Source organism: Aythya fuligula, chromosome 15 (assembly GCF_009819795.1).
Source record: "Aythya fuligula isolate bAytFul2 chromosome 15, bAytFul2.pri, whole genome shotgun sequence".
Taxonomy (NCBI): domain Eukaryota; kingdom Metazoa; phylum Chordata; class Aves; order Anseriformes; family Anatidae; genus Aythya; species Aythya fuligula.
The window spans coordinates 1,450,804-1,474,844 of record NC_045573.1 but is presented as its reverse complement, the minus strand read 5'-3'; the positions used below and the strand labels follow the sequence as shown (position 1 = coordinate 1,474,844).

The window sequence follows — 24,041 nt, the reverse complement described above, 5'->3', positions numbered from 1 at the left end:
TGGAGGAACTTTTTAACCAGGTATACATCCAGACTTGCACAGATTTAGAGCAAAAATGTAGTCCCCTACACCAAAGAAATCTTTTTGTGGCTGAAAGGTAGCAATTGGGTATGCTGGATGAAGCGTAGAGAAAGAATAAAACAACAGAGGTTTTAGGTTTAAAACTGAGGCCTCCTTCTAGAGTATCTGTGTATCTCTGTTGGCCAGAAATGCAAACTCTGAATTCTTTTTGTAAAATATCTGTGTTGTGGTTGATAGCTTAAAAAATAAAAATCAAGCAAAAGCTTTCACTCTTTCTAGTGTGTGATACAAAAGTTTGAGGGACGGTGTCCTTAGAGCTCCATTAAAATTTTCTTGTCCAAGTGGATCAGGCAGGAGTTAGTAGCTTTAAAACCTCACATGCCTGTTTTCAAGACGGGGCTGTATTTGACATCTGATCTACAGCTGCTTGCAGGAAGGTGTAACGACTTTATAAAACGGTTCTTTGTTTTGGTGTTTGTGTATATTGACTTAGATTTATTTATTACTGGCCTTCAGGCTAACTTCATACTGAGCAAGGCATCTTTCATTTGAATTTGAGAGGGTTTCTGACCATGACTTACCAACTGTTAACTAACTGAAGCACTTTGTATTCCAGGCCATGACCTGTCCCAATGCAGTTGTATCTTATGAGATAGTTCTGTCCATAACACGTCTGATAAAGAAGTATGGGAAGGAGCTGCAGGCTGTAACGTGGGATATCCTTTTGGACATCATTGAACGATTACTGCAACAGCTGCAGGTAAGTGTTGAGCCTATCTTGATGTGCTTTCAATTAAAAGACTGTGCCATAAATATTTTTGAAAATTCCTCTCCTGTTTGTACACTCTAGTGCACTTTGAAGTCAGATGAAAGTTTCATCTTATTCTCAATTCTGTGGCTACCAGCTGAGTTTTCTGTTTATATTTAAAAGTTAGTACTTTCTGGTAAAGTAGAAGTCTTTTAGGAATGTTTTTGCCTTTTGTTTCAGAGTTTAGAGAGTCAAGAACTTAAGTCCATTGTACATGATCTTTTGACTACAGTAGAAGAACTCTGTGACCAGAATGAATTTCATGGCTCTGAAGAGAGATTTTTTGAGCTGGTGGAAAGATGTGCTGATCAGAGACCAGTAAGACTTTCCCTGTTATCTTCTTTCTTTACGGCCAGTTGAAACAGTTTTATTACTCAGTACAGCTGAAAACTGCAAGTCCTGAAATAACAAGTGGTTAGAAAACGTCAGCAAGGACTTACCTTTTGCATGAACCTTGTTCTTAGAGGGAGGACAAAAAATGAATGTATTTTATTTGTTTATACACTAAAAAAAAATCTTAATCTTTCCATGAAAGGAATCTTCTGTACTAAACTTGATAGCGTACAGAGCACAGTCCATTCATCCTGCCAAAGATGGTTGGATTCACAACCTGCAGATGTTAATGGAGAGATTCTTCAGGTATGAAATCATAATTCTATGAATACAAGGTACTTTCAAATGTTTCTTGCTACCTTTCCATGTTAAGTAACTTTGTTTTCTGAAGGTCTAATATTAGTGAGTGACCGATAATAAGTATGGTAGTTCCAGGGCATAGTATGTGAAAGAATTTTGTTTAGCAGAAGAAAATCTTACCACTGAGTTATTTGTGTTCCTTTTTTTCCCTACTTTCCTTTATTTCCATTGGATGGTGCTATTCCAGTTAACTTAGGCAGTTATGTGCTCCACTGCACGGCACTTTATGGTTCTGACACCAAACAAGAATTTACTGTTAAGCCTTGAGGCTGTATGTGGTTATCCGATATTAAAGTAGTACCTGTCTTTGAATTGGCACGCCTAAAAATATTGTTATTGCTCTAAAATACCAGTGTGCACCAATAAAAAACTTGTCTCATTTGTGAAATGTTGCTGAGGAACAGCTTGATCTTTCTGCTGTGTGTTTGATTTTGAATTTCCTTGCCAGAGCACTTGTTCTTCTGACATACACTTCCTAGTTTGGACTGGAAGTGGAAAAGCTGCAGTTACAGGTTTTCAGCAGTAGTAAAAGCTGAATTGTAGGAAAAAAAGTTGAATTGGGATTCTAGTTTCCACTTGTTCTTGAATCTGATTTTGTACGTAGAGACATTAATTGAAGGCTGAGTTGCCCTCTAACAGTTAGTGTTCTAACTCTTAAAAAATTTCTTAGTTTGATTTAGTTTTATTTTCGTTTTCTCTTCTTCCCCCCTCACCTAAATACCAGCAACTTCATTTCACTCATCTTGAATTTGCTCTTTCTATTTTAGGAATGAAAGCCGTAGTGCTGTTCGTATTAAAGTTCTGGATGTGTTGTCCTTTGTACTGAGTATTAACAGACAGTTCTATGAGGTATGTGTTTATCTGTTCCTGATGATTATGTGTGAGATCTTAAAGGCTTTGGCGAGGTGCGTTTTATGGTGTCATCTCTGCCACTGAAGAATGCACAGAACTGTGCTTTAAATGTTGAACACAACAAACATTGCTTTAGGAGAGCTTGCCTTTCAATTGCCCTTAGCTGAGTAAAGGTCTACGTGACTTGCAGTGGGAGCTGCTGTGAAATGTTTTGAAGACATCCTTGCTTGTGGATTCACTTCCTTGGTTTAAGGTCATTAATTCCATATACGTCTTGTTTTGGAAGAACAGAAGGTTAGGGTGAGAGATGATGAGTTCATTTAAAATCTTTGTAAAAAGGTGAGGTCTGAACAGAATCTGACGTGGGCAGATTGACTTGTCTTGGTGCTTCCAGTTTAATTGTGATCCAAGATGGAAGCTGTTTGAGAGAGGAGATGTCTTCAGTTCCTCGGAATGTACCCAGTGTGTGTCAGAGGACAGAAGGGGCAGAGGTGCTTCTTGGATTCCTTGGATTCCTGCTTGTCAAAAAAAAAAAAAAAGCCACAGAATTTCCTTAGCCCAGGCTCAGATAAGACTGTTGACATTGTCTGTAGAAAAGATGAAAGCTGAAACACTGAATCCAAGTTCAACAAAAGTGTTAAATGTTTGGAAGGAGGGATATACAGAAATACTTAACTGTGGGGGAAAAGGAAGGATCAAGGAACCAAATGGTTAGTTGAGGAACAAGCCTGATACCAGTGTTGTTTTTGTTCTGTTTGCCTCTTTAATATGATGACTGAAAAACTGACAGCAAAATGTACAGACTTACTAAAGTTGGTTCTCTTGCAGGAAGAGCTGATAAACTTGGTTGTGATCTCTCAGCTGGCTCACATTCCAGAGGATAAGGACCATCAAGTTCGAAAACTGGCCACTCAGCTACTTGTAGACCTTGCTGAAGGCTGCAACACGCATCACTTTAACAGCTTGCTTGATATCATAGAGAAGGTGAGGCACAGTTTGCTCAACTGTCAGTAGCATCATGATGGCTTTTGCCAGATCCTCTTATTGTGGCTGAGGAGACTAACCCATGAATCTTACGACTTGCATGGATCAGCAGGGTACTGGAAAATTGCTGGATTTTATAGATGCAGGCACGGAGCACAGAGCTTTCAAAACCCTGTGAACATACATCCAAGCTATGTGACAGAGCTTGCAGAATTTCCAGCAAGGGTGAATTTCTGTGGTCTTGTTTGATCTTCCAAGATAGAATTAAAGAAAAGAAGAAAAGTTGTGCTGTGGATTTAAAGTGTTGTGTTATATTTCTTTTTTTTATTATTTTATTTATTTATTTATTTATTTTAAACAGGTGGCTGCACATTCTCTCTCATCTCCATCTGAACTGGAAGAGAGGGATTTGCTATCATATTCCGCTTCTCTGGAGGATGTCAAGACAGCAGTTCTTGGACTCCTGATAATTCTTCAGGTAAACGTGGCAGAGTGTTAAACAAGTGTTCTTCAGAGTACTCTTCTGCTAGACTCCATTGTTGTTTTTTTTTTTTCCAGACAACTTCTGCTATCTGCATTTTGATCTGCACACTTAAAAGTTTAACTTTTCTGGTCACTTCTTTTGTTTTGGGTATTGTGTGACTGCTAAAAGTTTTTTTTGTTTTTTTTTCCCTCTTAATTACCGTTGTACAGTGAATATGAATGCATTTTCACATATGGAGGGCAGATGTGTTCATAAGCTGTAGCAGAAGGAGATTGGCTCATAACCTTGAATAGATCCACTGTGTTTGGGTGGCATATCCTGAGATACCGTTGAAGCAGTTGCAAAGAGCTGTTTGTTCTGAACGCTGCCCTTCTGAAGCCAGGCAAAGTTGCTCTGAAGTCTCTGCAGAGGTTCTGACTAGATTGGTCTGTTCATCTTGCTTTCAGGAGCAAGTCTTAGCTGTGTTGTTTTTGAATTCTCAGTGCAGATACACGTTCTGAATAACCAGTGTCAGATTGTGTTAGATTGTGTTTCTGTTCCTTTGTAGACAAAACTCTACAGCTTGCCTTCCAGCCACGCAATGCGTGTATACGAGATGCTGATTCACCACGTCCAGCGCCACTATATGTACGCGTACAGCCTACCTGTTGCTAGCAGCATCAGATTGCAGGTATGAGCAGTAACCCGTACTTGTAGGTCAAGAGCTGTGTGCTGTCTCTGGGAATCTTGGATTGCATGTGGGCAGTGTGTTCTGTTGAGCTGGTCAGAAGCAAAATTAAGCATTTCTTGGCTGGTAGGAGTACAGAACTAGCCACAGCATCTGGAAAAAATCCCTTTGTGCCTGCAGGTGGGAGAATGGGAGATGGGAGAGTATGTGACTGGCTTGGGTTTTTAGTTACTCCAGTGTCTTGTCTATTGCAGGTATTTGATTTCCTGCTGATGCTTCGAGCCGACTCCCTCCACCGTCTTGGCCTTTCCAACAAGGATGGAGCAGTGAGATTCAGCCCTTACTGTCTATGTGAATTTGTGTAGGTTTCTCATAGCATTTAGCAAATGCTGTTTTCAGAACTATTCTACATTCTTGCATGAGTTTAATAGTTCATCTCCAGTTTGTCTAAACCTTCCAAATCCCGATGAATCTCTTGCTAGGCAACTCTATAGTTGCAGCTTAGGATGGTCTCAACTAATAACTCTGTGCTTTTTCAAATGACTTGTCTACAGAATTACCAATCCCAGACATGGAAGTTCTGTTTCAAAAATTCACAAAAATGTTTGCAATTTCCTGTCTGGAACCAGTGCTCCTATTGAGATTTGATTCAATGATTTGTACAGATCTGGCTATTTTAATTTTATAGTTCGTTCTGATGTTTCCTGTGTAACATACCACAAAGGATACCTCTCTAAATTTGCTAGGGGTCTGGATAGAAAAAGCGTTTATCCTGACCAAACCAAAACCTTGGTCTACTTGGCAATCCCATGTTTTTTAATTGAAAATAGTATTGTGTTGCTGTTTGGGTATCAAACTAGCTACCAAATAGGGTAGCATTGTAGGTAATATAGATAGGCTGTTCTTGTCTTCATTTTACATTACATTATTTTTCTGCATTCCCATGTTGCAGAGAAGCAGAGAAGAGAGCTTCTGAGAAAAAGCCAACTGGTACGCTCTCTCCACCTTCAGGAAGTCCCAGTGTGCCTTCCCAGAACACCACCATCCGTATGGGGCATTTGCCATACTCGATGGTCTTTGGTGTCCTTCTGCAGTGTTTGAAGCAAGTATGTCCCCCCTTAATGACAGCTACCATCCTCATATGAGATATGTCAACTGAAAATGTCTGGCTAGAGAATGCCATCCCAGAGAATCTAAGTAATGCCTAAAAAGCAATACTTAAATCCTTCTCCCTGAGCACCTGTGTGTAGTTGTACAACTTCATAACCACCAGTCGGAGCAGCAGTTCAGCTCTTTAGGAACTCAGCAAGGCTTTCATTGTGCTCTGCTTCAGAGCAGACAAAGGCAAAAATGTATTTGTTAGGACGATTCTTTGATCTTTGTTTATTTCTGAAAGGGCATTTGAAACTAAAAGAAACTGTCTAATTGCAAGTTTTTGAAGTATAATGAAAATTGGTAAATTTTCCAGTTGCTAATGAAATATATGTGTAATTTGCTCATTAATGCTGGCTTTGGACATCGTTGTGTTCTGAGAGGGTGTCTTGCTCTGGAAGCTCATTTATACTAGTGGTTAGGAGAGTTGAATTCTGGCTCTGTCTGGTTGAGCTCAGTCAGGTCTGGATACAAGTCGGTTTTCAGTTTTCAGTATTGCACCTAGAGCTGGATGAAAGACAGGCAGTAACTTGTGACAGATAAATGTCACTTCTTTTTATGTAGCTACCACAGCAAGAAATACATCTGCCTAGGAAATGGTATGTCTGGAATGTGATTGGTCTTGCTTTCAAAATGAATAGAATTCATCATACAAAAATTTTTCACCCTATTTTTTTTCTTTCTTTCCAGGAGACAGATTGGAAGGTGTTGAAGTTGGTCCTCAACAAATTGCCAGAATCTCTCCGCTATAAAGTGCTCTTTTTAACTTCTCCTTGTAACATAGACCTCCTGGCATCTGCACTGAGCTGTATGGTAATGCCACATGCCCTACTGATAAATAATCATCAGATTCTTAGTTTGCCTGATATTTTTTTGAAATTTTTTCTTCAGTCTAGTATTCTGAAATATAGTATTTTTAGTATGTTATCATGCTTGTTGTCAGTCCTCACTCACCCTCCCTTTTTGTGAGGGTTGTTTTAGGTATTTAGTAATCGGTCTTTGTTCTTTATATATGTATTTTATATATATATACATACATACACCTATGCAAAGGTGGCTATGGGCAGTGCCTTTCCACTGCCTTTTAGAGAGTATTCTTAGTGTAAGGTGTTCTAACTTAATGTGCTATATCAGCTCACAGACAAAAAGACGACTGACAGGCTCCATGGTACCCCAGAAGGCTTCTCTCGCACTGATTTGCATCTGGCTGTAGTACCAGTGCTGACGGCATTAATATCTTACCATAATTATCTGGACAAGGCTAAACAGGTAGGGGAAACTTGTATGTGTCAGGGGGAAATGACAGGGTTGAGTTTGTGTAGTGGAGTATTTCCTTCTCTTTCACTTTTCTAACTTTGCAGCAGTAACTGTCTGGTTAGTTGGTTTCACTGTTCTCCATCTATACCTATTCCCCCACTCACACATTGCTGAGTGACTTTACCTTCTGCTGGAAGACCCTGGTAAATGTAAAAATTGAACAGAAAGACACAAAAATTGTCCCTAAAAAGGATTTGATACATCCCTGTATTTAATCAGAAGCTTAAGTAATAATTTCTAAAATTTCTACCTGATTATGTCCCACAGTAAGATTTTGGCCTAGAATACATGCAGCCTCTTCTAGGATTCTGGTGCATTTTGGATAAGAATTCATGTGTATCATACAGGCCTTATGGTAGCTATACTTTGCAAATTATTCTAAAATGCTAATTGAAGTCAAGAGATATGTCACGTTTTTTCTTCCCTGCATTATGACCTTTTTCTTTTTTTTATTCTTCTAGCGTGAAATCGTGTACTGCCTAGAACATGGTCTTATCTATCGCTGTGCGAACCAGTGCGTTGTGGCACTCTCTGTCTGTAGTGTCGAGATGCCTGACATCATCATAAAGGCACTTCCTGTCCTAATAGTCAAATTAACCCACATTTCTGCTACAGCCAATATGGCAATCCCTCTCTTAGAATTTCTTTCAAGTAAGTTGTAATGTTCCTCTATGTTTGATCTTCTACAGTTGCAAATGTTTTGTTTGCATTGAATATAAGTATTTTGATTGCATTTAGTCAGCAAATTCTTGGTATTTTGGTAATTCCCTTTCACCATCCTCAAAATATCAATGTTTGATCATCTCTTAATTGTTATTGCTTTTCTATTGAAGGCACTTGCACACACTGAATAAAGGGACATGTTTTGTGCAGTGCCACCATACAATGATGGGAAATACAAAGCTGTTTTCCCTGCCTTGTTGCTTATAATTTAAATAGTGCAAAGTTACACCATGATGTTAGTATTCATGTCAGCTGATGATTTAGAAGTAACAAAACAATTCAAATTAAACTGAATTCTGGTATTGAACAGCTCATGTTCAAAGCTCACCTGTGCTGGTTTTCTTCTTGAACTGTTCTAGCTCTAGCAAGGCTGCCTCACCTCTACAGGAACTTTGCAGCAGAGCAGTATGCCAGTGTGTTTGCCATCTCCCTACCCTACACAAACCCTTCCAAGTAAGTTCATAGCAAACACGCTTTTTCTCCTTCTTCATTTGTAAAATAAAGAGAATAAGATAAGCTTTTTTTGTAGCACTCGGATCAAGGTTATGTATTTGATATTCCTCATTCTGGTATCTCTAAGCCTTTTCTGAATGTAGGACGTAATCTCCTCAGACAAAATGTCTGTTTTTCATAAACAGAACTTTTTTTTCTTGAAACTTACAGTAGGTAAAGCAGTAGTTCTATTTCTCTGATAGAAAAGTCCCTCTGTTCACTTCTGGAATGGCATCATATTGCAGCATGAAACTCTGTGGAGATCTTTTTGCTGTTTTAGGTTTAACCAGTACATTGTTTGCCTGGCCCATCACGTGATAGCTATGTGGTTCATTCGGTGTCGCCTTCCCTTCCGAAAGGACTTCGTCCCCTATATTACAAAGGTAATGGATACTACTGAATCAAACAGTACATAAATTAAAAGGACAGTTTATACTGGTCTGAGAAGTATAAAGGTTCTGTTTGAAGCCAGAGAAAAGCTCATTTTCTTGTTAACTTCTTTTTCAAGACTAAACGTGAGTTCTTGTGCAGTGGCCAGGATTGTGGTCTTTCAGCTGCAAGTCCTGCTCATTCCAGCTGTTACTTGTTTGTCTCAATTGGCAGGGTTTGCGCTCGAATGTCCTCCTTTCATTTGATGACACACCTGAGAAGGACAGTTTCAGAGCTCGTAGTACAAGCCTCAATGAGCGGCCAAAAAGGTAAATAATGTTAGATTCCAGGAGGGTCTTGTGTTCCCTGTTCTCGTGCTCACACCATTCCTGTGTTTTTTGGAAGGAAGCTGTCTAGTTATCCAAAATCTGACAGTGCATTTAAGCAAGCAAAGTAAACCTCTTTAGGTCAGGGGATTGGTAAAAGACAAACTGAGTTTGGTAAGAAGTTGAAATCAAATGTGTCTGACAGTCTGGTAGTACGTATGAAGGCATCACTGTTCTGTAAGTTTTTAGGCTAAGGTGTGGGTTTTTGTGGTTAATTTTTGGAAAGCAATGGTTCTTTCAGGTACACTGCTACCAGAATAGAGAAGGGTAATACCAGAAGTAGTAAAGAACCATATTTATATTAATAGTGTTTACTCCTTTTAAGAATTGATCTTTAATGACTATTACAAACAATCGCGAGGTAAATTATATTGATTAGCAACCTGTATAAATTAAGATAGCAAAAAAATGTATTTTTCCATAGTGATATCACTCAAGTCAATGTGCTGGGTGGCAGACAGCTGCCTTCTCTGTGGCTGAACGGCCTGATCCTTTTTTTTAATTTTGAAAGCAGTAAGTCAGTTTTAAGCAAAGCCTGGTATCTTTAGAAGTCAGAATGTACCTTATCAGTAGTCTTTCAAAGTAACATTTGCAGGGATGGAAGAGTATTGCTTGGAAGGCATTCAGGGGTTCTCTAATGTCCTTTTACCTGTAGGACATACCTAAATTGGTTCACTTAACTTGCTTCAGTGTTAATATGCAGTACGCATCCAGTGGCATTTGAACCCTGGGGAAAGTGCCTCTACTTTAACTGCAAGGCTCAGCGAGTATCTTGCAATGAAGAAACACCATCCCTGCCCTAATGCTATAGCTGTAAACCCTGTTTTGTGTTTCATCTCTCCCATCTCCTCCTCTTTCATTCAGAAATTTGGAAGAGAAGCCTTTTGACACTTGTCTCTTGAATTAGAATTTCAGCTAAGCTTTTTTTTTTTTTTTTTTCAAAAAAAACCCTGTTAAATTCAACCAGGTTGGAATACTACTGTATCTAAAGGCTTTCGCTAATGCTGCAGGATCACTTTCATAGAAATCTCTGCTGAGGAGTGTGGGCTGTACTTAGACAGCAACTTGAAACACTGGAATGGCAGTGATGCCTCTGCTCTCGAGTTTAGATTCTAGCTAAATGAGAGAAGAAATAGCTTTGAGCAGATAACTGCTTCCTTGCTTGAGAAACTTGTGTGCTTGGGCTTTGTGTTTTGAACCCCAAAGAATAAGCATTTCTCTGCTCTAGCTAAGGTGCTGGGTGTTGAAAGAGATGAAGATTCCAACAATTTTCAAGGCTGCTGAATGGCAGTGTTGGTATAGGTGATTATCTCAGTGTGGGTCTCTGCTCTCTGTGGTCACATCTCCAGTTGTGGCCGAAATGTAACCTGTCAGAGGTCAGGGGGAGGAGGAGGAGAAATAAACTCTAATCAATCCAGGTGACTATCTGAAACGTAATCATTCACTGAAAGGAGGAGAGCAAATAAATGATGTTTAGGAAGAGTCAAAAGGGTTAAATGAGTATCTTCATTTTACATAAGGCAATGTGAACTGCTGAACCAACTGTTACCTACCTATTGGTGCCCAGCCAGGCATGCAGCTCAGCTGTGACTAATTGAAGTGCCTCTTAGATGTTAATTGCTGTCATCTGCCACATGTGGTTGGCACCAGACAGTGTGAAGGCTTATCTTCTTTTCTGTTCCTCTTGAAAGTCAAGTGGGTTATCTTGATCCACCTGAAGTAAGATAGCTTATTTGACAAAAGCATCATGCAGTCAGCAGCAGTGGAGAGGATGTTTGCCTTCTTGTCCCCGCATCCATGCAGTGCAGTGCGAGAAGGATCAGTTTCAGACAGGCTGAGTCTCCCCCAGTGTCTCAAGATCTGAGCCAAGGGACACCTCTCACCGACCCTGGTAAGTTTTTGTGGTTCAGAGTTGAAGCTCAGGCTCAGGCCAGACCTGACAATGTTAGATTCCTGTCTCTCTGGGAAGAATGTGCTGCTACCTGGTACTGGTAAAGCATTTTAGGATCTGGGGATCTGGTCTTTGTGTAAGTAGCCATTTTTTTTTTTTTTTTAGCTGTGCTGAATTGTTGAGGTGAGATAACACAAGAGCTGGCAGAACTGCACAAACCTTCTCAGACTTGAGAACTTTGTGCCAAATTAGCAATAAGATTCTCTTGCCTTTGTTTAACAGTTCAGTATTCCAACAATCATTTCAATCAGTTTTTTTGTTTTAACCTGTACTAATTTCATTTGTTTTGTAGCACATTTAAAACCTTGTTTTCAAAATGTGGTTTGTCTTTTTAATGCTTTCAGCTCTGCTTGTTTGTACGTTTTAATTTTTATTTTCCTTTTTTGGCATTTGTTTTATTTTACATCACCCTCCGGGATCCCCCAATATTGACCCTGTGACCTGTGACCTTTCAACCTACATCCCTTCAATGATTTCCTCCCTTCCTGTGACCTCTTATGGGGCTTGGTGCTTCTCCACCTAGTAGTTTAAGACTAGCCAAAAATGCAAAGCAAGGCTTGAATAACTCTCCTCCAGTGAAAGAGCTGAAAGAATCCTCTGCAGTTGATGCCTTCCGATCCCGCAGCATCAGTGTGTCTGAACATGTGGTCCGCAGGTAGAGGCACTTTTAAGTGGGGAGAATCCAAGAGCAATTCAGCACTTGGAAATTTTACTGCAAGGGTGGGTGGAAGCAGGGTGGATTTGCATGTGGGATGCTTGCATGACTTTGATCCACATCTAAAAAAAAACCTGCTCCTGGCCACAGTCTAGGTTTTGGGAAAGCATCATGGATATTCCATGGCTTCCCAATACTGGCTGTTGGGCTGCCACATTGCCCCGTGTGTTGTGTATGTCTGCTTTGCCCTGTTCTCTGATGCTTTTGCAAGAAAAAAAATCTATTTGCAAAATATGGTGATGGGAAAAAAAAAAAAGAAAAAAAAAAGAAAAAGGTTGCATTCTGTGTAAGTGAGCATACTGGTTAAAACCCACTGAAACTTCAGCTTTCTAAGCAGTGACTTGCTGCAGGAGATGCTTTTTATGCTCTGCCAACTTAAGTGCAGGCCCTCTTTCCAAACTATGAGGAATAGTTCTGGCCTGGGTTTGGGATTTGTTTTTTGATGCAGAGGGGCTGTCAGAAGTATTCTGGTCAAAATACAAGGACATGAAAACCTTCATTTGTCTCTCCATAGAGTAGTGAAAGATGAAACACGCCCAGCCCGTAGGAAGCTATTGCTTTTATGGCTAAAGAAAACACATTTTAATCACAAACATGGATTTGCTCACATGAAAGATGAAATTATTTACGCTAGTTTTTTAAACCTATTTTTGGATTGCTTCCCTTGAAATTTAAATTGCTGTCTGTAACATTGCTGTGTTGATTGGAAATCTGAACCGGAATGTTTGTTCCTTGATCATTAAGGATTCCTACCCATAGGATTTTATTGCATGTATTTGTGCTTTTGACTGTAGCTATACGTTATTCAGGGGAAAGACACTGACGTGACTAGATTGTGAATATCATTCTGGCACTTGATTCTCTAATATCCTCATTAATCTATTAGGTGATTTTTTTTCTCTTGTTTTTATATTCAAATTGTAGCAATTAAAGCTCAGATAATTAACCTTAGTGATGCCAAAGAAATTGTCATATTGTAAAATTTTGGGTGTACTTCAGTTTAGCTTTTATTATGATGGCATAAGGATTCTTCTTTATAAAAGCATCCCAATCCAACCTGTTACTGCAATTATTTTAAATCACATTGCTAACTTTGTTAATTTGAAGGCAGAACTACTTTCTAGTCTCGTGCAAATGTCCTGTACAGAGTGCAATTTTTTTCTATTTCAAATTGAATTTAAAAACATATCTATTGCGTTTATTTGGAGAAAAAGAAAATCAATATCTGAAAGAGATGTAACAGAGGGAAAAGTAAACCACAATATTATGAAGTTAAGTCTAGAAAGACTTGATTTATGGCTCATGGGCAACATGTTGCCTGGGAAACTCCGCAGGTTGCTTATGTCACAGAATGCTTGCCCTCACTCTAGATTAGCCAATTCAAAGCATGGTGCTGCCATTCCCCATTTGCTTGGCACACTTGCCCATGGGCCACCAGACGTCAGAGAGCACTGGCCTCACCTAGTCAGCTGATGGTCATTTAGATGTTTCTCAGCCTCAAGGTAAAACACACATTCTCCAGTGACAATCTACAAAGCACGACATGAAGGAGATCCAAAAATGTTTTGATTACATCCTGGGTTTAATGTCTGGCCACTTCTCTATTCTGGCACATGCATGTATCGCAGGTGGTTCTGCATCATATTGTCTTCTGGGTGATGGGGATGAACATTTTGCAATGTGATCTGTCAGTTGGAAACGTTCTCTTCTAGTCGGATACAAACATCCATCACTAGTTCAAGCCTGGGCTCTGCAGATGAAAATTCAATGGCTCAGGCTGATGACAACTTAAAAAACCTCCATCTGGAACTCACTGAGACCTGTCTGGATATGATGGCCCGATATGTCTTTTCAAACTTCACTGCGGTGCCAAAGAGGTAGGGGTCAGTCGGTGACCGGGGAGAAATATTTTTGTTTGAGGTTTATATTTTACTTTATCAGTGGAAAGTTGCTGTGACACCCTTGAGATTCTGGCAGGCCTAGGAGCCATTTCTTGCAGATAAAATCTGGCTTGTGTAAATATGAACTTAGATGAGAAAAGTCCATTGCAGCCAACCAGCCTTGTCCTCAGCCTTGAGCTGATCAGAAGGAGATGCACTGAAGGTTGTGTAGCCCCAGTGGCACGCTGTTTGTGAGCACTGCTTTGCTCCATGCCCTTGCTTAACGATAGCAGTTTTTGCTATAGAACTGAGTACCATGCCAGCTGGCTTCCAATCAAGGGCACTTTTCTTGTGAAACCCTCCCAGAAGGGGACACGTAGCCCAGACAAGCCTTGTTCCTGTACTGCTCTGTAATGTGTGGCCAGGATAATAGTGGTAGTGCTTCTATCTAATGAAAGGAAAGTTAGCTCATTCCTTATCCTGATGGGTAACACCTACATCGATTGGGGAATATGTTTCAGTTGCCATAAAAAGGAAGAAAACAGAACCTATCTCCTGCGTAGTCACAAGGAATCAGCTGCCTCTGGAGGCTCTGTGCCTTGCAGTGTGGGAGCTGTGCTCATCACAAATGTCTTTTTAGGTCTCCTGTGGGTGAGTTTCTGTTGGCTGGAGGAAGGACAAAGACCTGGCTGGTTGGTAACAAGCTGGTGACTATCACTACAAGTGTTGGGACAGGGACAAGGTCCTTGCTTGGCTTAGACTCTGGAGAGTTCCAAAGCAGCACAGAGTCAAGGTAATTTTTGCTTGCATTTCTAGAAACTTCCACCTAACAAAGTCACTTTAAACATCCACCGTTGTTACTGTGCTTTTTTTTTTTTCTAAGGTTTTCCTCTTACCACAAGAGGACTGTTGTATTTGTCCAACATGATACGATCCTCTCTCAACATCACCAATATCTCTTTTTCCCAGCTCAGACCCTGTTTTGCAAGTGAGACAAACTAAAGAAGCTCCAGCAAAACTGGAATCTCAAGCTGGGCAGCAGGTTTGCAGAAGCTCTCGCAACAGAGTCAGATCCATGTCTGGTAAATTCCTATCCTGGAGTCTTACTGCCGTTGCTGGGTCTGTGTTACAGGTTTAGATGTCCTAGCACCTACTGAAGAGACCTGTGTCTAAACTGAGCTGAGAATCTGGACCTGCCTGGTACTTAACAGTGGGCAGGTAGCAGCAGCTGTTGGTCTCAGTGCTGCTGGTGCTGCTTCTGCTTGCCTTTCCTTGCAGGAAGGCTTTGATAGTTGGTTAAATGGTGAGCACTTGCAATGAGAACCACCTATATCTACCTAACCACGTGGTTTATAAGAAATACATGCAAGGTAAAGCTCTCTTAGGTTCTCAGTGTTGTGCTAGATGCTCTAGATGCTAGAGGATCTCAAAAGATTTACTGTTTCTCAGACATTTTTATTACTTACTTAACTAGTAAATAATTACAGAATCACAGAATCACAGAATTTTCTAGGTTGGAAGAGACCTCAAGGTCATCGAGTCCAACCTCCAACCTAACGCTAACAGCCCTCCACTAAACCATATCCCTAAGCTCTACATCTAAACGTCTTTTGAAGACTTCCAAGGATGGTGACTCCACCACTTCCCTGGGCAGCCTGTTCCAATGCCTCACAACCCTTTCAGTGAAGAAGTTCTTCCTAACATCTAGCCTAAAACTCCCCTGGCTCAACTTAAACCCATTCCCCCTCGTCCTGTCACCAGGCACGTGGGAGAACAGGCCAACCCCCACCTCGCTACAGCCTCCCTTGAGGTACCTATACAGAGCGATAAGGTCGCCCCTGAGCCTCCTCTTCTCCAGGCTGAACAAGCCCAGCTCCCTCAGCCGCTCCTCGTAGGACTTGTTCTCCAGGCCCCTCACCAGCTTCGTCGCCCTTCTCTGCACCCGCTCAAGCACCTCGATGTCCTTCTTGTAGCGAGGGGCCCAAAACTGAACACAGTACTCGAGGTGCGGCCTCACCAGAGCTGAGTACAGGGGGACGATCACCTCCCTAGCACTATAAATATTATTTACTATAAATATTTTTAGTATCAACTAAACGTTTTTTCCCTTCTGTGTTGTGCTTGTCTTGCTAGGTGGTCATGCCTTACGTGTTGGTGCCTTAGACAGCTCAGCCTCCCACTTCCCTGGTGGTTCAGCTTCCCAAGGGACACAGAGTCCTCCTGCTCCTTCATCTCGATCAGAGAAGTCTAATCCTGCTCCACAGACTCCTCTGCAGAAAGAAAAAGCAAACTTAGCTGCATATGTCCCTCTGCTGACACAGGGCTGGGCAGAAATCCTAGTGCGCAGACCAACAGGTATCTTTACTTGGGTGTGGAGTGAACTCTTTTTGAGTTGCATACGTGCATCTGCTGTTAGGGAAGGATTAATGACGTGCTGAAGGTCAGAATTCTTGAATACTGCAGTACATTAACTGGGAACTGTCTTTTTCAGCTGGAAGTTGCTTCCTGAGAAAATAACTGACCTAGTATCATTAATTAAAACGAGCATTTTGAATACCTTTTGGGAACCTGCTATGGTAATGTGTTTACTAAGGATTGTTTTTGAAGGACTTGGGACGAGGTATAGAGTAGTGGGAGCTACATGCTGAAGATAGGAAACAACCAAGTGATCCTGCCACATGTCAGGAGAACTGAGGAGATCTGTTCTCTGTTTGGATACTTGCAAAATCCAAAAAATCCAAAACAATGTGTGTTTTTTCCAATGTGAGTTGTAAACTTTCTGGAGTGGAAGTCCTTAATGCTCTTCCCTAATTTTCTTCACCAGGTAACACAAGCTGGCTGATGAGTCTGGAGAACCCGCTGAGTCCGTTTTCTTCAGATATTAACAATATGCCCCTGCAAGAGCTGTCTAATGCACTCATGGCTGCAGAGCGTTTTAAAGAACACCGAGAGACGGCTCTATACAAGTCCCTCTCTGTCCCCTCCTCCAGCTTGGCCACTGGGACAGCCAAACCATCGCTTCTCCAACGTTCCAACACAGGTGAGAGATGTCAAGCCAGTCGTGTGTCTAGCATAGCTGTCACTAGCCTGTTTCAAGTCTGTTGAAGTTACTGTAGGTGTTCCTGAAATGTAAGTTAGTGGCTTGAGGGGTGACAGTAATGAGAAAGGGAATCACTTCTCTTTGTAGTTTTCAGTGAAAAATTCCCTTCCTCCTTGCTTCTGATGTTTCATCAGAAAAGTAGCTCCCTTTCTTGACTATAAGAAAGAGAGGAGCAGTGGAGCTTCTTTGCAGGAGTCATGTGTTTCATGATAACTGTTTGCCAAATGAAAGTAAAGTCACGGATCTTTTCTCTTTCCCGCTGATCTGAGCATCCCATGTGTGAATGGATCTTCCCATGCAGCACTTTCATTTGTCTACAGTTTTTTTTGGGCACTGGCAGCGGTAGTTTCCTAGGAAAACAGCCTAGGGTCAGTTAGTTGCCACTGTTTTACAGCAGAGATGGCAGAGCACAAATCCCAGCAGCTGCGGATGTATTCACCTTTTAAAAAGACTGTTCAGCCTTCAGACTGGTGCCGTTGAATCACTTGAATTTTCTTTGATGGCTTTAATGTCGTGGCCAGGGTTTGTCACTGTATTGGCTGTAGTGCCTGGTGATGTTGATGCTAGTTTACTTTGAAAAGAAGTGTTAATGCTGGGTTGTTGCTGTTGACCAAGCTGGAACTTGTAAAGCTGTCAGGAATCCCAGCTTAGAGCTGTCACCAACAACATTTAGCTGAGGCTGTCGGCATCACTAGTGCTCGCAAAATTGACCGGTGATAGCAACAGGCAAGGCTGTTCTGAGTAGGTGGCATCAATGGTATGAGTTGTTTTGGAAATCCAGTTAAAAAGAAGAAAAAAATCTTATCCATGAACATTCCTGTTGAGTCCTACAAATTTGTGGTATGTAGGCATTAACTGATCAGTCAAAAGAAACACCTGAATGCCACTCCTGTGGCACTCAGTGAGAAAATCATTTTGGTCATATTAGCTTCTGCAGTAGCCTGCCAGATGCAACAAGTGAACTGAATGTTTTGAAGAAGTTTTGCTTTAAGACTCTCATATGCATGGTGTTCTTCCTCTTAAGAGGTTAAATCCGTGAGTCTTTGTCCATATTTCTACTCTTCAGACCCTTCTGTGCATTTAAAAACTATCTTTTTCCAAAAGTATGTATCTCAGGAAAAGCTCAGACTGGTTTTCTGTTTGTGCTAGGACATCACCGAGGAACTTTCTGTTTCTAAAACTCACGAAGATGCATTCTTCAAAGAGAGCAGTTTGAGTCTGCATTGTTTGAATGTGTTTATGCCTCCTTATTCATGTTGAAACCTTGCACCCTTGAAGTATCCCTTTGGCATCTAGTGAGCTTATCCCAGCTTGTTCTTTCCTTTGTTTTTATTTATTTATTTATTTATTTTTATTTTTAAATAGGTTCTTGGTTACATTTTAAACTCTGTGCTTTTTAATTTTATTTTCTTTTCATATAGTCTCTCCTTCCTTTTGATGTAGCTGCTCACTTGATTTCCCTTTGCAGTGGCCTCTTTCTCTTCCATGTACCAGTCCAGTTGTCAAGGGAAGTTGCACAGGAGCATATCCTGGGCAGGTATATTTATATATCTTTAAGGGAAAAAAAAAAAAAAAAAAAAAATATTGCCATAGAAGAACACCTCTGATTCATAGAAAATGTATCCCTCATACTTCATTTTCCCCTTCCATGTCTCCTGTCTGTACCTGGTCTCATTACTCTCAACAAATGGGATCTTGACTAGCATGAAGAAGTCCAAGCCAGATGCAACATTTGCAAGTGCAGGCAATTTCTTAAAGCAACTTTTCTTTTAGCTGGGGCGGGTTGTGAGTCATGAGGCACAGCGTTCAATGGCCTGTCAAAATGTCTGAGTAGCTTGATTAATTGTTTATTTTCAGCTTCAGTTTACAATTGGCTTTGTGTTCTGCTAAATGTGAAAGCTCCCTATTCTGAGAATAACATAGAATATGCTACAGGACAATCTACCCAGAAATGAAGTCCCCTGCTACTCAGCCCACAGAAATCTGTCAGAATTGGACACAGAATCTGATGAAAGAAGCTGATAAATACGTATTAAAAGTTTGATGTTAAAATGGATGCTGGTTTACAGTTTTTTTAAAGAAAAAGAATAAATATATTTAAGGTGGAAATGTGATTAAATTCTAGCTTTTTGGAGGCCCAATATCAGTGTAAAAACTGTCTCTGCTTCAGTAAAATTTACTTTGTCATTAAATTAAGCAGAGATCAAATTGCATAGGTTACGAGCACAGCCCCTGCATTGCTTTGATGATTTGCAGTGCTTTGTGACTTTAATTGGAGGGTTGAAATTTCCTTCTATCTTCTTTCCTTCAGTGGAAAATTCTGTGTAGAACATTCCTAACTGCTGTTTTATTTTTTTGACATAGGCCTCTTAAAGCAGCACAAAGATGCTGCAGTAAAATGTTTTTCTATACTTCTTTCAGCTCAAATTCTTCTATTCCCACCTAAAGTATAATCAGTGAGCATTTTCATTTTTAAAAAACACCAGCAATCTTGGCAGTGATGCAAGAGCTAGGGAAGCTTGGAAATGCTGGATATATGCAGGTGTGTTCTGGCTTGGACAGCTAACCAGATCAGCACGTTGTTTTGTTTTTGTTTTATTTTTTTTTATTTTTTGTTGAAAGTATGTGTGTGCAATGCTAACTCTTAATTGCTTCTTTGAAATAACTTTGGTCCTGCGAGCTGAAATCAATCCAGGAAAAGCTGCTTTAGTGATTTTTTTTTTTAATGTTTTGCTGATTTTTCTTTAGTTTTGGTGTGTGCTTTTTTTTTCTTTTTTCTTTTTTTTAAAATTTGGAAAACAAATCTTGGCCTTTCAGATTGGTCTTCCAGTCCCTTGTGTGCATAATGGGAAGCCTCCTGTTCTCCAGCCTTTTCCTCAGGACAAAAAGCAAGGCCAGGAGGAGCCTTTGGTCAGACTCATCCCTGTGGTCAGGGTCACAGCCAGAAGTAGACACAAGGTTAAACGCTGCAATAACTTCCTCCACCATAGGCAGGGCTTCGAAGGAGCTTTCTTGTCAGTGTGGTTTCATTACCCATTTGCCTGATCAGATGCCACATGCAGGTTTCCCAGTATTGCTGCAGTGCATGTATTACTCCTGCTCTCTTCTCCTTTCACATGTCTAGGGCTGAATTGTTTTGCTTCTACTGAGACATACTAGGAAAACTGCCAAACTGCAAGTAAATGGCTCCTAGTAAAATTTCTTACCTCCTCCTAGGCCGCTACAAGGCACCAGGAGCGTTACATTTCAATACAAGAAAAACTTAATTTCTTTGCATACTTGCATAGAACTGATCTCTTCACTGCCTGGATAACGACGAACTTTTAATGCTAGTCTTGTATTTCCTTACATCTCTGTAGTTCCTGTGTGTCCTCATAGCTGAGTATGGATGTACAAGGTCCCATTTTCTTCATTCTGTCCCCTGCTTGTTCATCAGTGACAATTGGAAACAACTGCACTTGTTTTGACAAACCTAGGTGCAGGCCTTTGCTGTCAGGGTAAGGTGATCAGTTATCCTGTACAAAAGGGAAACCAGGAGCAAGGCTGACATGACGTGAAATCAAAGAACCAGGCCACTCATTCAATATGGCCTTCCATTGAAATCCCATAGGGAAAAGGCTGGTACTTCAGAGGAAAGGAGGGGGACCTGCCAGTCTATTGCCTCTGTGCAGACTTCAGTTCTTCTGCATTGTGTCTTGGTAGAATCTGCGGTAGTGCTGGAGGAAGGGAGCCCGTCGGAAATGGAGCTCAAGGAAACCGAGTTCCCAGCTGAGTCTCCAGAGAGTGAAGATTTTGAAACTTCGTGTTCTGAACAAGTCTTGAGTGAGGAAAGGTTCAGTAAATCCCACGAGTCGTATAGCAGGGTAAGCAGAAACAAACAGCACTTTCATGCTGTGTTGCAACCCCATCTTCAGACACATGGGATAAGTTGTCTGTGCCTCTTGGCACCTTTTCTAGCTACTCACTGGTGGTACCAAAATGTGCACACAGTCATGACTGAGTTGTGTGGCTCATGGGAGACTGCAAACAGAGCAGGAGCAGTAAATACCTGTTTCATGCAGGGCCCTCGGTCTGTGTTCCTTCGTATTGGGACCAATCTGCTCATCTTTCACTGCAAGCATCATAGGCTGCCTTAATTATTACTGTTGTCAGCTTACGTTTTGTCGATTAGGAAAACTGTTTGTATTTGTTTCTTTCTTTTGAAGTCCTCTTCAACGTCTAGCCAAGAAGAAAAATCTTTGAAATCAGATGATCTGGTGGAGGGTGGAATTCCCATCGGGAGAGTCCTTCCCCCGGAGGATGGCCGAACGCTGGAGGAGCTTTCCTTCCAGCCATCCCAGCCGCTCAGCAAGTCGAGCTCTTCCCCCGAGCTACAGACACTGCAGGAGGTTCTCAAAGATGCAAATGGCAGAGAAGTAACAAGGAGACTGAGCACAGAAGTGAAATCAAAATCTCAGTCTGGGAACCTGGAAGGGGATGGGCTGGGCAGTTGGCTGAGCAAGGGAGAGGATGCCAGAGCAGCTGGGTCAGGGGGGTTGGATGGAACTGGGCTTGCCACCTCGCCTCGCTCCCCCTCTGGGCACCGGCCCAGGGGATACACCATCTCTGACTCAGCCCCGTCAAGAAGAGGGAAAAGGATCGAGAGAGATGCCTTCAGGAGCAGGACGGCAGCCTCCAATGCTGAGAAAGTACCTGGAATAAACCCAAGGTGGGTTGAGGAGCATATCTGAATCTAGAAATAATAAGCTTGTAGTCCCTGAAGCCGGGGCTGGATTTGTTCAAATGGGTCTGCAGGCTTTGTGGGATCTACAGGACAGTAACTGATTAAAAAGAAAGATGAATTACTTGTGTTTTTTCAGACCCTAATATAGAAATGTTTAATTCGCTGTTAATAAATTAACTTCGCAGTCTTAGGAAATAAGTGTAAATAAACGGATCCCACTTAAGGGTCCAAATGCACGTGTGGCTTGAATGCAGGACACCTAGAGTTGATTTTGCTGTAAATAGTTTGAATTGCTAGGCTTGCTGTTCAGGAAATCTAATGTGCAAAAGGAAGATGAGGGGGTATCATGTATATATATTTTTTTCAACTTTAGACATAGGTAGTTGCCCCAGATTATGTTATGAGACAGTCTTCATTTAATGGTTAATTTTGTAAAATACAAGTGTCTATAAAATCATTTGTCTTGCAGACTAGAAGTACCCATGTAACTGTGAGGAAGGAGTGTGTTCCTACTCCTTTGTTCTACCAGTGGATTGCCTTTTTAACAGAGGCTTTGTGCAGCTGCCACCGTTTGACATAATGATTGTTTTTTATGACAGGGGTTTATTACAAACTGCAGGTAGTCCAGGCACCCGGTGTCTCTAGGAGATGAGTAATGCTCGGCTAGCATTTTAATTGCTTTTGTCTTCTTTACATAATGTTCTTACATACAAGAGGTCAAAATGGACTGAATTTTTTTATGGTAACAGGACATGTTTTTCTCTCTCTCCCGTAGCTTTGTGTTTTTACAATTGTACCATTCCCCATTCTTTGGTGATGAAAACAACAAGCCCCTTTTGTTGCCAAATGAGGTAGGCAAGGATTTTTTTTTTTTAATTCTTGTAGTTAATCTTTCTAACCTTTTTACTTTCCAGCTCATGTGGTGCGATTTAAAGGTGGTTCTTACTGACAGTGTTACAGATGGGAAGTTTTCTATACCCCATTCCTGGTGGCTCCAACATTCTGCCTGTGTATTCAGCTAGAGATGTTGGAAGATTCTGTTGGTGCTGTTGCAGGGTCCCAGACAGAAGGCAGGATGATTTGTGGGTTCTTTTTTTTTGCTGCTAGTGGGAGTGAAGGATGAAAACGGAGCACTAGGTGGTATTGGCAGAACATCGTTAGACAAACCTGTCAGCCATCAGGATAGTTGGGAGTGGCCAGGATGCTTTTTGTGGTTGCAGGAGAAATAAATCACAGGTTTCCTGGGGAAGTAGTGTGGGAGTGCTCATGAGCTGAGCACCACAGACCCCCTGGTGAAAGTTTTTCCCTTGCTTCTGGTTCAGGTGGTGAGGCAGCAGGGAGCCTGGGTGAGATAAGGTGATGCTTCGTGTTAAAAATATTCTTCAGAGCAAGAGACGTGATAATTTTTCATGCCTGGAGCTGAAGTGAATAGATGATGTAATATGTCATCTAAAGGACATCTAGCCTGCGCAGTTTGCCAGACTAATCTCATCTGAAGTATTAAAAAAATAAAAAAAAATAAAAAAAAAAATCCTGGAGACAGCTGCCATATAGCACAGCTCTGTACCCTGAGCTGATGCACTCTGCTCTTGCAGAACAAATTAGGGCAGCATTCATTGAGGGCACTAGTGAAGGTCAGGGATCTTTGCTTACACTGTGCTGTCAGAGTCTGTGCGTGGCCTGCTGCTGTCCAGGTTTAGGGAGGGCAGTGAGTGTTTGGAGATGGTAACTTTTTAAAGATGTGACAAACGTTTTGATTGCAGACGTTTGAAAAATCGGTGCAGCTCCTGGATCAGATTCCTTCTTACGATACACACAAGATCGCAGTGCTCTACGTTGGAGAAGGTCAGGTGAGTTGTGGGCAGTTACATTCATGATTCAATGGTTACATCTCAACAGACGGCTGGGCACTGCTACTCCAGCTGTGTGATCTGTACTGCTCCTGCAGTAGCCTTGCTTTTCCTTAGCTTCTTGCATTAAAAATCAGTACCTGCGTGAATCCCTTCTGGGGAGGTAATAACCTAATCAGTCATGCTGATGGAGTGCTCTTAACATTCATTGTGGGACTGCTCTGTTCTTGTTTTCTAGAGCAACAATGAAATTGCTATTCTGTCGAATGAGCACGGATCCTATCGCTATACAGAGTTCCTGACTGGCTTAGGGAAGCTCATTGAACTTAAAGATTGTCAGCCGGATAAAATTTACCTTGGAGGCCTGGACGTGTGTGGGGAGGATGGACAGTTCACCTACTGTTGGCACGATGACATTATGCAAGGTAAGATGTCTCCAGAAGTTAGAAGTGGAAGGATGGTTTCTTCTTATTTTAAGACTGAGCTGCTTTCTCCAAGCTTCCTTTTCACGAGTGTAGTAAGGATGGCCTGGGGCTGTGTTCTCCCTCCATTCTGTCTGATTTCTCTGCAAGCCAACGAAGGGAGAGGTGCATACCTGCCTTCTTCAAGAAAAATCATACCACTTCTAAAATAATCTGTACTATGAAAGATTGATAGGGATTTGTGTAGAGGTTTGTAGAATAAGCTGCTTGGTCCTGAGCTGCTTTGAAGGCTGTTAACTGAGGACAGTATGTGCGTGTCAAAACTCTGCTAGTGATTTCTATGAAGAGCAGCATTGAAAGCAGAAGGGTTGTTGTTACTGTGGTCATTACTCTTTGAACTGCAGCATTACCCAGCTCCCACACTACTAAGCAGTGCAGATACCAACCAGGAT

At 41.3% G+C, this 24,041-nt stretch overlaps 1 protein-coding gene across 7 annotated transcripts in view; it reads left to right on the top strand.

Annotated features, from left to right (window-relative positions):
* The window catches only part of TSC2 (TSC complex subunit 2), a 34,781-nt gene that overhangs the window by 6,055 nt on the left and 4,685 nt on the right, over nucleotides 1-24,041 (top strand). For 2 of the 7 annotated variants that reach the window (XM_032197689.1, XM_032197688.1), the window contains exons 11-37: nucleotides 638-781; nucleotides 1,010-1,147; nucleotides 1,365-1,468; nucleotides 2,290-2,371; nucleotides 3,203-3,358; nucleotides 3,720-3,836; nucleotides 4,390-4,512; nucleotides 4,764-4,870; nucleotides 5,462-5,615; nucleotides 6,352-6,474; nucleotides 6,796-6,930; nucleotides 7,440-7,629; nucleotides 8,061-8,154; nucleotides 8,474-8,576; nucleotides 8,797-8,891; nucleotides 11,423-11,554; nucleotides 13,327-13,491; nucleotides 14,135-14,287; nucleotides 14,464-14,576; nucleotides 15,628-15,849; nucleotides 16,319-16,534; nucleotides 18,063-18,131; nucleotides 20,297-20,457; nucleotides 20,800-21,302; nucleotides 22,093-22,168; nucleotides 23,081-23,167; nucleotides 23,406-23,592. In XM_032197689.1, coding sequence (XP_032053580.1) covers nucleotides 638-781; nucleotides 1,010-1,147; nucleotides 1,365-1,468; nucleotides 2,290-2,371; nucleotides 3,203-3,358; nucleotides 3,720-3,836; nucleotides 4,390-4,512; nucleotides 4,764-4,870; nucleotides 5,462-5,615; nucleotides 6,352-6,474; nucleotides 6,796-6,930; nucleotides 7,440-7,629; nucleotides 8,061-8,154; nucleotides 8,474-8,576; nucleotides 8,797-8,891; nucleotides 11,423-11,554; nucleotides 13,327-13,491; nucleotides 14,135-14,287; nucleotides 14,464-14,576; nucleotides 15,628-15,849; nucleotides 16,319-16,534; nucleotides 18,063-18,131; nucleotides 20,297-20,457; nucleotides 20,800-21,302; nucleotides 22,093-22,168; nucleotides 23,081-23,167; nucleotides 23,406-23,592 — 3,949 coding nt within the window. The remainder of the gene's footprint in view (nucleotides 1-637; nucleotides 782-1,009; nucleotides 1,148-1,364; nucleotides 1,469-2,289; nucleotides 2,372-3,202; nucleotides 3,359-3,719; nucleotides 3,837-4,389; nucleotides 4,513-4,763; nucleotides 4,871-5,461; nucleotides 5,616-6,351; nucleotides 6,475-6,795; nucleotides 6,931-7,439; nucleotides 7,630-8,060; nucleotides 8,155-8,473; nucleotides 8,577-8,796; nucleotides 8,892-11,422; nucleotides 11,555-13,326; nucleotides 13,492-14,134; nucleotides 14,288-14,463; nucleotides 14,577-15,627; nucleotides 15,850-16,318; nucleotides 16,535-18,062; nucleotides 18,132-20,296; nucleotides 20,458-20,799; nucleotides 21,303-22,092; nucleotides 22,169-23,080; nucleotides 23,168-23,405; nucleotides 23,593-24,041) is intronic. The other 5 variants (XM_032197690.1, XM_032197693.1, XM_032197692.1 and 2 more) reach the window with 5 other exon arrangements.